At 45.0% G+C, this 14,056-nt stretch overlaps 1 protein-coding gene across 1 annotated transcript in view; it reads left to right on the top strand.

The window, feature by feature from the left end:
* The window catches only part of LOC117446576 (intermediate filament protein ON3), a 34,033-nt gene extending 19,991 nt beyond the window's left edge, over positions 1–14,042 (top strand). Inside the window, exons 6-10 of the mRNA XM_034082846.1 lie at positions 4,285–4,410; positions 12,867–13,010; positions 13,178–13,254; positions 13,342–13,388; positions 13,936–14,042. Coding sequence (XP_033938737.1) covers positions 4,285–4,410; positions 12,867–13,010; positions 13,178–13,254; positions 13,342–13,388; positions 13,936–14,042 — 501 coding nt within the window. The remainder of the gene's footprint in view (positions 1–4,284; positions 4,411–12,866; positions 13,011–13,177; positions 13,255–13,341; positions 13,389–13,935) is intronic.
* Positions 14,043–14,056: the final 14 nt, after the last annotated feature.

Raw genomic sequence — 14,056 nt, 5'->3', positions numbered from 1 at the left:
TTTCCACATAGGGGACACATGTTGATGTAGAAGAGACATGAAGAAGAGGGGACACATGTTGATGTAGAAGAGACATGAGGAAGAGGGGACACATGTTGATGTAGAAGAGACATGAAGAAGAGGGGACACATGTTGATGTAGAAGAGACATGAAGAAGAGGGGACACATGTTGATGTAGAAGAGACATGAAGAAGAGGGGACACATGTTGATGTAGAAGAGACATGAAGAAGAGGGGACACATGGTGATGTAGAAGAGACATGAAGAAGAGGGGACACATGTTGATGTAGAAGAGACATGGAGAAGAGGGGACACATGTTGATGTAGAAGAGACATGAAGAAGAGGGGACACATGTTGTTATTTACCGTGTAAAGTGTCTTTGAGTTTCTAGAAAAGCGCTCTACAAATACAATGCATTATTATTATTATTATTACATCAAACCACTGCGGTAGTAAATAAAGCCACTGTGAGTTGTGTTTTTCTCATTATATAACATTTGACTTGTGTCTCCGTCCCAGATATGAGGACGAGATTAACAAGAGGAACAACCTGGAGAACGACTTTGTGATCCTAAAGAAGGTCAGCTCACATTCAGTCATTCCTGAAACTCAGGTGTGGTGTAAGAGGAACCTCTCCATTGTACTTTCCTTTCTGTCCTGCTTATCTCCCATCCCTTCCTCCCCACTTGAATTAAAAGCCATCAAAGCTTTGGGAACTTCGCTTTGCTCTATTCAAGAAATATATTGCATTTTTCTTCCTATTCTCTGAAATAAACAGGACTTCTGCTCCTGCGACCCTGACCTGAATAAAAGACAACAAAACAAACCAGGTGTCTTTCCAAAAGGACATTCCCATTAGCCTTAGCTTTACTTGATGCTAATTAGCCTAGCATGCCATCAGCTGCCTGTCATGGCTACAGACTGTGGTTAAATATGTGGTTTGTTTCTGTGTTTTCAGGATGTAGACTCAGCCTACCTGGTGAAGGCCGATCTGGAGGATAAAGTCGGATCTCTGACTGATGAAATCAACTTCCTGCGCAACGTGTATGAGGAGGTACTAAACCTGTGACGCTGTATTTAACATATCTTTGTACCTGTTCAATGGAGGGCCAAACAACAGTATCTTCAACCTCAATTCAAGGATCTAATTTATTGAAAAGTAAACATCCTACACATCCCAAAATGGGGATACATAAGATAAGATAAGATAAGAAGTACTTTATTGATGCTAGTTTGGGAAAAGACAAGGCATATTAGAGAAATTAAAAGACTAGAAATAAACAATTCAAAATGTAAACATCTCAAATAGAAATAAAATAGTATTAAAAAAGACATTTGGGTCATGACTTGTTGGATATATAGGATGGTATATTCTGTCTCTTTTTTGAAAAGGGTTTGTTCATATCCACGCTAAATTACTGAGTTGCAAGAAAACAAATTGTAAAATGTCTCAAAGGGAGTCTGCAAACCTAAAGCTCCAAATAAGTGCTTCTGAGTTTTGCAGTGTATATCCCTTTTGTGGCGTATTCTGTCTTTTACCACTTGTGTTTCGTGCTCCAGGAGCTGCGTGAGCTGCAGGCCAGCATCACAGACACCTCAGTGGTGGTGCAGATGGACAACAGCCGCAGCCTGAACATGGAGCAGATCGTATCGGAGGTCAAAGCTCAGTACGAGGAGATCGCTGCCCGCAGCCGAGAGGAGGCCGAGGCCTGGTACAAGAGCAAAGTAAGAACTGCTGAAACACGCGCAAGAAAAGATATCCAGCTTCACTGTTTCAAGTTTCTATAAACAGAATCTCCCAGTGCCCGAAACTGCCTTCCAAATAAAAGAGACAAGTTTCAAGGCTTTTATCGTCATGTGTACATGGTTATAACAATGAAAATCTGAGGTCAATTGTCTGTAATGTTCTGCTGTTCAAAAGGCAGCCTTTGATGGGGGGGGGGGGGGGGGGACCAAGAGTCTAGTCCTTGTGTCTAACAGTCAGGGGTGCACGTGACTACTTCAATTAACTTCAATTACACTAAATAAAAGGTACACTTACAATAGGCAAAACAGCCAGAAAATAAATGTTTAACAATTAAATAATTGAATTAGTATTTTATTTATATTTATTTCATTTAACCTTTATTAAACCAGACAAAAAGCATTGAGATAAAATCTCATTGACACTGCTGACCTGGCCAAGAAGGCAGCAACGTTACACATTTGTACACATAACACAGACATATAAAATACAGAGGACACAACTAAGTAAAGATACAAAAAGCAGTCCCTACATTGAGCACATTAGGACAGTAAGAAAGGTACTACTTATTAAAGCAAGAGCAGCTGGTGTTAACTTCAATTTAAAACATGCTATTGAGACAAGTGCCCTCAGTTTGAGGCGTGATAGAAGGTCATTCCAAGAACAAGGACCATACTAAAAAAGACCCCTTTTCCAAGCCTCAGTCCGCACGGCAGGAACCTGGACCCGTATCCAGGAACCTGGACCCGTATCCAGGCACCTGAACCCGTATCCAGGCACCTGGACCCGTATCCAGGAACCTGGAACCGTATCCAGGTACCTGGACCCGTATCCAGGCACCTGGACCCGTATCCAGGAACCTGGAACCGTATCCAGGAACCTGGAACCGTATCCAGGAACCTGGACCCGTATCCAGGCACCTGAACCCGTATCCAGGTTCCTCTGATATGTGCAGAGGAAGCTTTCCTAAAATGGCTTTATACATTAATAAAAACCAATGCTGCATCCTACGCATTCTAAGTGAGGACCATCCAGTTAGGCTGTCCAGTTTGCAATGATGAGTCCTATCGGGTGTATTTCATATCGCAGTGCAGCATGGCAGAGTGGGTCAAGTTGGACCACATATAGCTCAAACATGCTTTATTGTTTTCGTACTTTAGCTACAGTGTAGATATCAATGACAAACTGAAGTCACAGGCTCCTCCAACAGAGCAACATGAATATATAGGACATGGAGTAAATAAGGCGGATAAAAGAGGGCAAGTAAATACAAATAAAATAGAAATAGTGCAAGAAGAGTCAACATAGAAGTAAATGGAATATGATATGTTAGAGAAATATTCTGCTAGATGCAAACAGATGGATGTTCTTCTAAAAAGGTGTTGAATAGTCGTATGGCCTGTGGGATGAAACTGTCCCTGAGTCTGGTGGTTTTAGACTCAACAGAGATATGATACTTTGGACCCTCTGAACTCACATCTCCCAAACAATGGGGTTGACAAACTGTTATCTGAGAGTGAAACCAAAAACTAGCTCAACTAAAAAGACTTGTAACGTGATCAGAGGTGGATGACATTATTCTGATCCTCTCCTAAAGTAAAAGTTGCAATACTATACTGTGAGAAGAATACAAGACCAGCATCTTACTGAAGAACAAGCATCTATATTCATCGACGTGGCGTTTTCTTTAGATCCGTCTTTAGATCTGCAACGTGTCTTTGTCCATGACGATCAGACCATGTTATCATCGTGGTCACTTTCTCTGTGAGATGCTTGGATCAATATTGTCTGTGTTTCCTTTGCAAAGCCTTTCGATAAACCTTCAGATTGTCAGACATCACATCGGTCTTCTACTTCCTCGGCCTCCAGTACTCTGCTCTTTGAATCTCCATCACAAAATCTACAAATGCACTTGTTGTATTATGTTTTCTTTCTATCTCAAAGGTCTCCTTCTATACTATTTGTAGGCATGTATTATAGTTCTCAAATATATATATAATACATATAAAAAACATGTCTATGAAGTGTTTTGCTCAAAATACCAAACAGATTGCCCATTTTAAAATCCCACATATCCCTCTGCACTAAACTCCAGCTTGCACTGACACAAAATATACACATTCAAACATAGTTGTACTTAAACAGATATATTCCTGCACTTTAACTTTATCTGCATATTGAAGAATGAATGCTTGTTGTTTGTATGTTGTCTTCTCCTGAATGTTGTACATCTCTTGTTTGTTTTTAGTTTTTTTTTATGGCACCTTAAAAAAAAGGAGTAGCTCTTGTCATCTCATTGTACCTGTGATAACAATAAAGGAGTATATTATATTTCAGCCATGTTACAGAACTGCTGATTCTGGGAGAGGAAAGGAGAGGGTTTTGTTTCACATGTTTAAGTATACAAAAGTGCATTCTGCATGATAGGAGACCTTTAAGGACAAATGATGTGTTGTTCGCCAAACTTTGTTGTCACTGGAAGTCTTTAATAATGCTCAACTCTGTTTAAAGTGATGCAGCTGATGTTCCTCTGTCTTCAGTTCGATCAGATGTCGGTGCAGGCGAATCAGTACGGAGACGAGCTGCGTGTCTCGAAGGGAGAAGTGGGCGAGATCAACCGTCTGATCAGCCGCCTGCAGAGCGAGATCGAGGCCGTCAAAGCCCAGGTAAACCTCCAGGAAACACTAAGGTAGCATTCGAGAAACTCAAAGACACTTTACAGAGTGAAAAATCATTCAAACATAATTAAAACAACACACTTAAAATATATAAAACACAACATTAATTACAGATTAAAAGCAGTTCTGAAGAGGTGAGTTTTGAGTTGTGATTCGAACATGGAGAGATCAATCAATGTTTATTTATAAAGCTCAGTGGATGTGTCTCAGTGGACTTTACAGTTTGTACAGAATATGAATATGACACCCCTCTGTCCTTGGACCTTCACATCGGAGAAGGAAAAACTTCCAAAGAAAGAAACCCCTCAGTTAATGGGAGAAACCCCTCAGTTAATGGGAGAAACCCCTCAGTTAATAGGAGAAACCCCTCAGTTAGGAGAAATCCCTCAGTTAATGGGAGAAACCCCTCAGTTAATGGGAGAAACCCCTCAGTTAAGAGAAACCCCCCAGTTAGGAGAAACCCCCCAGTTAATAGGAGAAACCCCCCAGTTAATAGGAGAAACCCCCGAGTTAATGGGAGAAACCCCCCAGTTAATGGGAGAAACCCCTCAGTTAAGAGAAACCCCCCAGTTAGGAGAAACCCCCCAGTTAATAGGAGAAACCCCCCAGTTAATAGGAGAAACCCCCCAGTTAATGGGAGAAACCCCCCAGTTAATTAGAGAAACCTCCCAGTTAGGAGAAACCCCCCAGTTAATTAGAGAAACCCCCCAGTTAGGAGAAACCCCCCAGTTAATTAGAGAAAACCCCCCAGTTAGGAGAAATCCCCCCGTTAATAGGAGAAACCCCTCAGTTAATGGGAGAAACCCCCCAGTTAATGGGAGAAACCCCTCAGTTAATGGGAGAAACCCCCCAGTTAATGGGAGAAACCCCTCAGTTAATGAGAGAAATCCTTCAGTTAATGGGAGAAACCCCTCAGTTAATGGGAGAAACCCCTCAGTTAATGGGAGAAACCCCTCAGTTAATGGGAGAAACCCCTCAGTTAATGGGAGAAACCCTTCAGTTAATGGGAGAAACCCCTCAGTTAATGGGAGAAACCCCTCAGTTAATGGGAGAAAACCCTTCAGTTAATGGGAGAAACCCCTCAGTTAATGGGAGAAACCCCTCAGTTAATGGGAGAAACCCCTCAGTTAATGGGAGAAACCCCTCAGTTAATGGGATAAACCCCCCAGTTAATGGGAGAAACCCCTCAGTTAATGGGAGAAAACCCCCCAGTTAATGGGAGAAACCCCTCAGTTAATGGGAGAAACCCCCCAGTTAATGGGAGAAACCCTCAGTTAATGGGAGAAACCCCTCAGTTAATGGGAGAAACCCCCCAGTTAATGGGAGAAACCCCCCAGTGAATGGGAGAAACCCCTCAGTTAATAGGAGAAACCCCTCAGTTAATGGGAGAAACCCCTCAGTTAATGGGAGAAACCCCCCAGTTAATGGGAGAAACCCCTCAGTTAATGGGAGAAACCCCCCAGTTAATGGGAGAAACCCCTCAGTTAATGGGAGAAACCCCCCAGTTAATGGGAGAAACCCCTCAGTTAATGGGAGAAACACCCCAGTTAATAGGAGAAACCCCTCAGTTAATGGGAGAAACCCCTCAGTTAATGGGAGAAACCCCTCAGTTAATGGGAGAAACCCCCCAGTTAATGGAGAAACCCCCCAGTTAATTAGAGAAACCTCCCAGTTAGGAGAAACCCCCCAGTTAATTAGAGAAACCCCCCAGTTAGGAGAAACCCCCCAGTTAATTAGAGAAACCCCCCAGTTAGGAGAAATCCCCCCGTTAATAGGAGAAACCCCTCAGTTAATGGGAGAAACCCCCCAGTTAATGGGAGAAACCCCTCAGTTAATGGGAGAAATCCTTCAGTTAATGGGAGAAACCCCTCAGTTAATGGGAGAAACCCCTCAGTTAATGGGAGAAACCCCTCAGTTAATGGGAGAAACCCTTCAGTTAATGGGAGAAACCCCTCAGTTAATGGGAGAAACCCCTCAGTTAATGGGAGAAACCCTTCAGTTAATGGGAGAAACCCCTCAGTTAATGGGAGAAACCCCTCAGTTAATGGGAGAAACCCTTCAGTTAATGGGAGAAACCCCTCAGTTAATGGGAGAAACCCCTCAGTTAATAGGAGAAACCCCTCAGTTAGGAGAAATCCCTCAGTTAATGGGAGAAACCCCTCAGTTAATGGGAGAAACCCCTCAGTTAAGAGAAACCCCCCAGTTAGGAGAAACCCCCCCAGTTAATAGGAGAAACCCCCCAGTTAATAGGAGAAACCCCCGAGTTAATGGGAGAAACCCCCCAGTTAATGGGAGAAACCCCTCAGTTAAGAGAAACCCCCCAGTTAGGAGAAACCCCCCAGTTAATAGGAGAAACCCCCCAGTTAATGGGAGAAACCCCCCAGTTAATTAGAGAAACCTCCCAGTTAGGAGAAACCCCCCAGTTAATTAGAGAAACCCCCCAGTTAGGAGAAACCCCCCAGTTAATTAGAGAAACCCCCCAGTTAGGAGAAATCCCCCCGTTAATAGGAGAAACCCCTCAGTTAATGGGAGAAACCCCCCAGTTAATGGGAGAAACCCCTCAGTTAATGGGAGAAACCCCTCAGTTAATGGGAGAAACCCCCCAGTTAATGGGAGAAACCCCCCAGTTAATTAGAGAAACCTCCCAGTTAGGAGAAACCCCCCAGTTAATTAGAGAAACCCCCCAGTTAATTAGAGAAACCCCCCAGTTAGGAGAAATCCCCCCGTTAATAGGAGAAACCCCTCAGTTAATGGGAGAAACCCCCCAGTTAATGGGAGAAACCCCTCAGTTAATGGGAGAAATCCTTCAGTTAATGGGAGAAACCCCTCAGTTAATGGGAGAAACCCCTCAGTTAATGGGAGAAACCCCTCAGTTAATGGGAGAAACCCTTCAGTTAATGGGAGAAACCCCTCAGTTAATGGGAGAAACCCCTCAGTTAATGGGAGAAACCCTTCAGTTAATGGGAGAAACCCCTCAGTTAATGGGAGAAACCCCTCAGTTAATGGGAGAAACCCCTCAGTTAATGGGAGAAACCCCTCAGTTAATAGGAGAAACCCCTCAGTTAGGAGAAATCCCTCAGTTAATGGGAGAAACCCCTCAGTTAATGGGAGAAACCCCTCAGTTAAGAGAAACCCCCCAGTTAGGAGAAACCCCCCAGTTAATAGGAGAAACCCCCCAGTTAATAGGAGAAACCCCCGAGTTAATGGGAGAAACCCCCCAGTTAATGGGAGAAACCCCTCAGTTAAGAGAAACCCCCCAGTTAGGAGAAACCCCCCAGTTAATAGGAGAAACCCCCCAGTTAATAGGAGAAACCCCCCAGTTAATGGGAGAAACCCCCCAGTTAATTAGAGAAACCTCCCAGTTAGGAGAAACCCCCCAGTTAATTAGAGAAACCCCCCAGTTAGGAGAAACCCCCCAGTTAATTAGAGAAACCCCCCAGTTAGGAGAAATCCCCCCGTTAATAGGAGAAACCCCTCAGTTAATGGGAGAAACCCCCCAGTTAATGGGAGAAACCCCTCAGTTAATGGGAGAAATCCTTCAGTTAATGGGAGAAACATCTCAGTTAATGGGAGAAACCCCCCAGTTAATGGGAGAAACCCCTCAGTTAATGGGAGAAATCCTTCAGTTAATAGGAGAAACCCCTCAGTTAGGAGAAATCCCTCAGTTAATGGGAGAAACCCCTCAGTTAATGGGAGAAACCCCTCAGTTAAGAGAAACCCCCCAGTTAAGAGAAACCCCCCAGTTAGGAGAAACCCCCCAGTTAATAGGAGAAACCCCCCAGTTAATAGGAGAAACCTCCCAGTTAGGAGAAACCCCCCAGTTAATTAGAGAAACCCCCCAGTTAATAGGAGAACCCCCCCAGTTAATAGGAGAAACCTCCCAGTTAGGAGAAACCCCCCAGTTAATAGGAGAAACCCCCCAGTTAATAGGAGAAACCCCCCAGTTAATGGGAGAAACCCCCCAGTTAATGGGAGAAACCCCTCAGTTAAGAGAAACCCCCCAGTTAGGAGAAACCCCCCAGTTAATAGGAGAAACCCCCCAGTTAATAGGAGAAACCTCCCAGTTAGGAGAAACCCCCCAGTTAATGGGAGAAACCCCCCAGTTAATTAGAGAAACCTCCCAGTTAGGAGAAACCCCCCAGTTAATTAGAGAAACCCCCCAGTTAGGAGAAACCCCCCAGTTAATTAGAGAAACCCCCCAGTTAGGAGAAATCCCCCCGTTAATAGGAGAAACCCCTCAGTTAATGGGAGAAACCCCTCAGTTAATGGGAGAAACCCCCAGTTAATAGGAGAAACCCCCCAGTTAATGGGAGAAACCCCTCAGTTAATGGGAGAAACCCCTCAGTTAATGGGAGAAACCCCTCAGTTAATGGGAGAAACCCCCCAGTTAATGGAGAAACCCCTCAGTTAATGGGAGAAACCCCTCAGTTAATGGGAGAAACCCCTCAGTTAATGGGAGAAACCCCTCAGTTAATGGGAGAAACCCCCCAGTTAATGGGAGAAACCCCTCAGTTAATGGGATAAACCCCTCAGTTAATGGGAGAAACCCCTCAGTTAATGGGAGAAACCCCTCAGTTAATAGGAGAAACCCCTCAGTTAATGGGAGAAACCCCTCAGTTAATGGGAGAAACCCCCCAGTTAATGGGAGAAACCCCTCAGTTAATGGGAGAAACCCCCCAGTTAATGGGAGAAACCCCTCAGTTAATAGGAGAAACCCCCCAGTTAATGGGAGAAACCCCCCAGTTAATTAGAGAAACCTCCCAGTTAGGAGAAACCCCCCAGTTAATTAGAGAAACCCCCCAGTTAGGAGAAACCCCCCAGTTAATTAGAGAAACCCCCCAGTTAGGAGAAATCCCCCCCCGTTAATAGGAGAAACCCCTCAGTTAATGGGAGAAACCCCCCAGTTAATGGGAGAAACCCCTCAGTTAATGGGAGAAATCCTTCAGTTAATGGGAGAAACCCCCCAGTTAATGGGAGAAACCCCTCAGTTAATGGGATAAACCCCTCAGTTAATGGGAGAAACCCCTCAGTTAATGGGAGAAACCCCTCAGTTAATAGGAGAAACCCCTCAGTTAATGGGAGAAACCCCTCAGTTAATGGGAGAAACCCCCCAGTTAATGGGAGAAACCCCTCAGTTAATGGGAGAAACCCCTCAGTTAATAGGAGAAACCCCCCAGTTAATGGGAGAAACCCCCCAGTTAATTAGAGAAACCTCCCAGTTAGGAGAAACCCCCCAGTTAATTAGAGAAACCCCCCAGTTAGGAGAAACCCCCCAGTTAATTAGAGAAACCCCCCAGTTAGGAGAAATCCCCCCGTTAATAGGAGAAACCCCTCAGTTAATGGGAGAAACCCCCCAGTTAATGGGAGAAACCCCTCAGTTAATGGGAGAAACCCCTCAGTTAATGGGAGAAACCCCTCAGTTAATGGGAGAAACCCCCCAGTTAATAGGAGAAACCCCTCAGTTAATGGGATAAACCCCTCAGTTAATGGGAGAAACCCCTCAGTTAATGGGAGAAACCCCTCAGTTAATGGGAGAAACCCCTCAGTTAATAGGAGAAACCCCCCAGTTAATGGGAGAAACCCCCCAGTTAATTAGAGAAACCTCCCAGTTAGGAGAAAACCCCCCAGTTAATTAGAGAAACCCCCCAGTTAGGAGAAACCCCCCAGTTAATTAGAGAAACCCCCCAGTTAGGAGAAATCCCCCCGTTAATAGGAGAAACCCCTCAGTTAATGGGAGAAACCCCCCAGTTAATGGGAGAAACCCCTCAGTTAATGGGAGAAATCCTTCAGTTAATGGGAGAAACCCCCCAGTTAATGGGAGAAACCCCTCAGTTAATGGGATAAAAACCCCTCAGTTAAATGGGAGAAACCCCTCATTTAAATGGGAGAAACCCCTCAGTTAATGGGAGAAACCCCTCAGTTAATGGGAGAAACCCCCCAGTTAATGGGAGAAACCCCCAGTTAATGGGAGAAACCCCCCAGTTAATGGGAGAAACCCCCAGTTAATGGGAGAAACCCCCCAGTTAATGGGAGAAACCCCCAGTTAATGGGAGAAACCCCCCAGTTAATTAGAGAAACCTCCCAGTTAGGAGAAACCCCCCAGTTAATTAGAGAAACCACCCCAGTTAGGAGAAATCCCCCCGTTAATAGGAGAAACCCCTCAGTTAATGGGAGAAACCCCCCAGTTAATGGGAGAAACCCCTCAGTTAATGGGAGAAATCCTTCAGTTAATGGGAGAAACCCCCCAGTTAATGGGAGAAACCCCTCAGTTAATAGGAGAAACCCCTCAGTTAATGGGAGAAACCCCTCAGTTAATGGGAGAAACCCCTCAGTTAATGGGAGAAACCCCCCAGTTAATAGGAGAAACCCCCCAGTTAATGGGAGAAACCCCTCAGTTAATGGGAGAAACCCCTCAGTTAATGGGAGAAACCCCCCAGTTAATGGGAGAAACCCCCCAGTTAATGGGAGAAACCCCTCAGTTAATGGGAGAAACACCTCAGTTAATGGAGAAACCCCCCAGTTAATGGGAGAAACCCCTCAGTTAATGGAGAAACCCCCCAGTTAATAGGAGAAACCCCTCAGTTAATGGATAAACCCCTCAGTTAATGGGAGAAACCCCTCAGTTAATGGGAGAAACCCCCCAGTTAATGGGAGAAACCCCCCAGTTAATAGGAGAAACCCCTCAGTTAATGGAGAAACCCCTCAGTTAATGGAGAAACCCCCCAGTTAATGGGAGAAACCCCCCAGTTAATAGGAGAAACCCCTCAGTTAATGGGAGAAACCCCCCAGTTAATGGGAGAAACCCCTCAGTTAATGGGAGAAACCCCTCAGTTAATGGAGAAACCCCCCAGTTAATAGGAGAAACCCCTCAGTTAATGGGATAAACCCCTCAGTTAATGGGAGAAACCCCTCAGTTAATGGGAGAAACCCCCCAGTTAATAGGAGAAACCCCTCAGTTAATGGGATAAACCCCCCAGTTAATGGGAGAAACCCCTCAGTTAATGGGAGAAACCCCCCAGTTAATGGGAGAAACCCCTCAGTTAATGGGATAAACCCCTCAGTTAATGGGAGAAACCCCCCAGTTAATGGGAGAAACCCCCCAGTTAATGGGAGAAACCCCTCAGTTAATGGGAGAAACCCCTCAGTTAATGGGAGAAACCCCCCAGTTAATGGGAGAAACCCCTCAGTTAATGGGAGAAACCCCCCAGTTAATAGGAGAAACCCCTCAGTTAATGGGATAAACCCCTCAGTTAATGGGAAAAACCCCTCAGTTAATGGGAGAAACCCCTCAGTTAATGGGATAAACCCCTCAGTTAATGGGAGAAACCCCTCAGTTAATGGGAGAAACCCCCCAGTTAATAGGAGAAACCCCCCAGTTAATGGGAGAAACCCCTCAGTTAATGGGATAAACCCCTCAGTTAATGGGAGAAACCCCTCAGTTAATGGGAGAAACCCCCCAGTTAATAGGAGAAACCCCCCAGTTAATGGGAGAAACCCCTCAGTTAATGGGAGAAATCCCCCAGTTAATGGGAGAAACCCCTCAGTTAATAGGAGAAACCCCCCAGTTAGGATAAACCCCTCAGTTAATGGGAGAAACCCCTCAGTTAATGGGAGAAACCCCCCAGTTAATGGGAGAAACCCCTCAGTTAATGGGAGAAACCCCCCAGTTAATAAGAGAAACCCCCCAGTTAGGATAAACCCCTCAGTTAATGGGAGAAACCTCTCAGTTAATGGGAGAAACCCCTCAGTTAATGAGAGAAACCCCTCAGTTAATAGGAGAAACCCCCCAGTTAGGAGAACCCCCCCAGTTAATGGGAGAAACCCCCCAGTTAATGGGAGAAACCCCTCAGTTAATGGGAGAAACCCCCCAGTTAATAGGAGAAACCCCCCAGTTAGGATAAACCCCTCAGTTAATGGGAGAAACCCCTCAGTTAATGGGAGAAACCCCTCAGTTAATAGGAGAAACCCCCCAGTTAGGAGAAACCCCCCCAGTTAATGGGAGAAACCCCCCAGTTAATGGGAGAAACCCCTCAGTTAATGGGAGAAACCCCCCAGTTAATAGGAGAAACCCCCCAGTTAGGATATACCCCTCAGTTAATGGGAGAAACCCCTCAGTTAATGGGAGAAACCCCTCAGTTAATGGGAGAAACCCCTCAGTTAATAGGAGAAACCCCCCAGTTAGGAGAAACCCCCCAGTTAATGGGAGAAACCCCTCGGTTAATGGGTAAAAATGTTAGAAACCTCGAGGAGAAACAGAGGAGGATGCTTCTCAGGACGAACAGACGTGCAATAGATGCTGTGTGTAAATTGAAAAGATAATACATTTACAACATAGTCCAGATGCTTGGAAATGCATGTGTCTTAAGAGATCAGGGCAGTCACGGATGTGTTTGGGGAGACTTCAGATCCAGCATGCTTGAGGTGTTGTTGTTGTGTTTTCTCAGCGCGGGGCTCTGGAGAACCAGCTGGCGGAGGCTGAGGAGCGTGGAGAGCTGGCTGTGAAGGAGGCCAAAGCTCGGACCAGAGACCTAGAGGACGCTCTGCAGAGAGCCAAACAGGACATGGCCCGGCAGCTGCGGGAGTACCAGGTGAGAGAGACCTATTCAGGATGTGGGCTACCTAGTGAAGGCAGATCTGAAGGATGGAGTGCTGCAGTGATGATGTAGCATCTCCCTGGTTCCCTCTGAGAAAAGCAATGGTCTGAACGCTGCAGGACTGCATGGCGACGTAAGTGTGTTTTCTCCTTGGCCTGCAGGACCTGATGAACCTGAAACTGGCTCTGGATATTGAGATCGCCACCTACAGGAAGCTGCTGGAGGGCGAGGAGGACAGGTGGGAGGAGTTTCATAAAGTGTGTGTGTCTTTCTGTACAATAAAACACACACCAACACTCTCTCTCTGTCTCTTCTTCTTCTGCAGACTCGGACATCAGTCCATCCTCAACATCCAGACTGTGACCAACTACAGTAAGTAACAAACTCCCCCCACACTGAGGAAGGTGTAGACGTGTCCATTTTTTAAGTTTGTATTATTATTTAACTGTTTTCGGTATAAATGGAAATACATAAGTAAAGTACATGTCCTTACAACTTATGATTCTGTTTTCTTCAAGTTTTTATTTTGTTGGTCGAACGCACTTATTGTACGTCGCTTTGGATAAAAGCGTCAGCTAAATGCAATGTAATGTAATGTAACTTGCACTTCATCACAGTCGTAATTATACTTAATAACATTTCACTGCACACGACAACGACCCAAAACATTACCATAGGAGAAAAGCCCCGCATTTAAAAAACGATGCAATATAAAAACACATGCAAATGAAGACACATCTTCAGCAACTTCAGGAAACATGAGCAGCGTTTACTAAAAGCTGCAAATACAAAACGCTGCAAGAAGCTCAAAGCACAACGGAAACCAGGGGACACTAAAAAGTGATGCACACATTTATCCAGCAGACAGACTGTCTTAATTATTTTATTTATTAATTAATTCCCCTCTTTTTCTCTCCAGGTACTAAAAGTACTAATGGCTACCACAGTAACAGCTCCTCTCCTGCTCCAAAACTGCTGATCAAGACAACGGAGACCAGGAACAACTCCAGATACAGCACTCACTAAGAACACATACACAT

This window comes from Pseudochaenichthys georgianus, chromosome 5 (genome assembly GCF_902827115.2).
Source record: "Pseudochaenichthys georgianus chromosome 5, fPseGeo1.2, whole genome shotgun sequence".
Classification (NCBI taxonomy): Eukaryota; Metazoa; Chordata; class Actinopteri; order Perciformes; family Channichthyidae; genus Pseudochaenichthys; species Pseudochaenichthys georgianus.
Note: the sequence above shows the minus strand (reverse complement) of the source record. Positions and strands in the feature narration are given on the sequence as shown.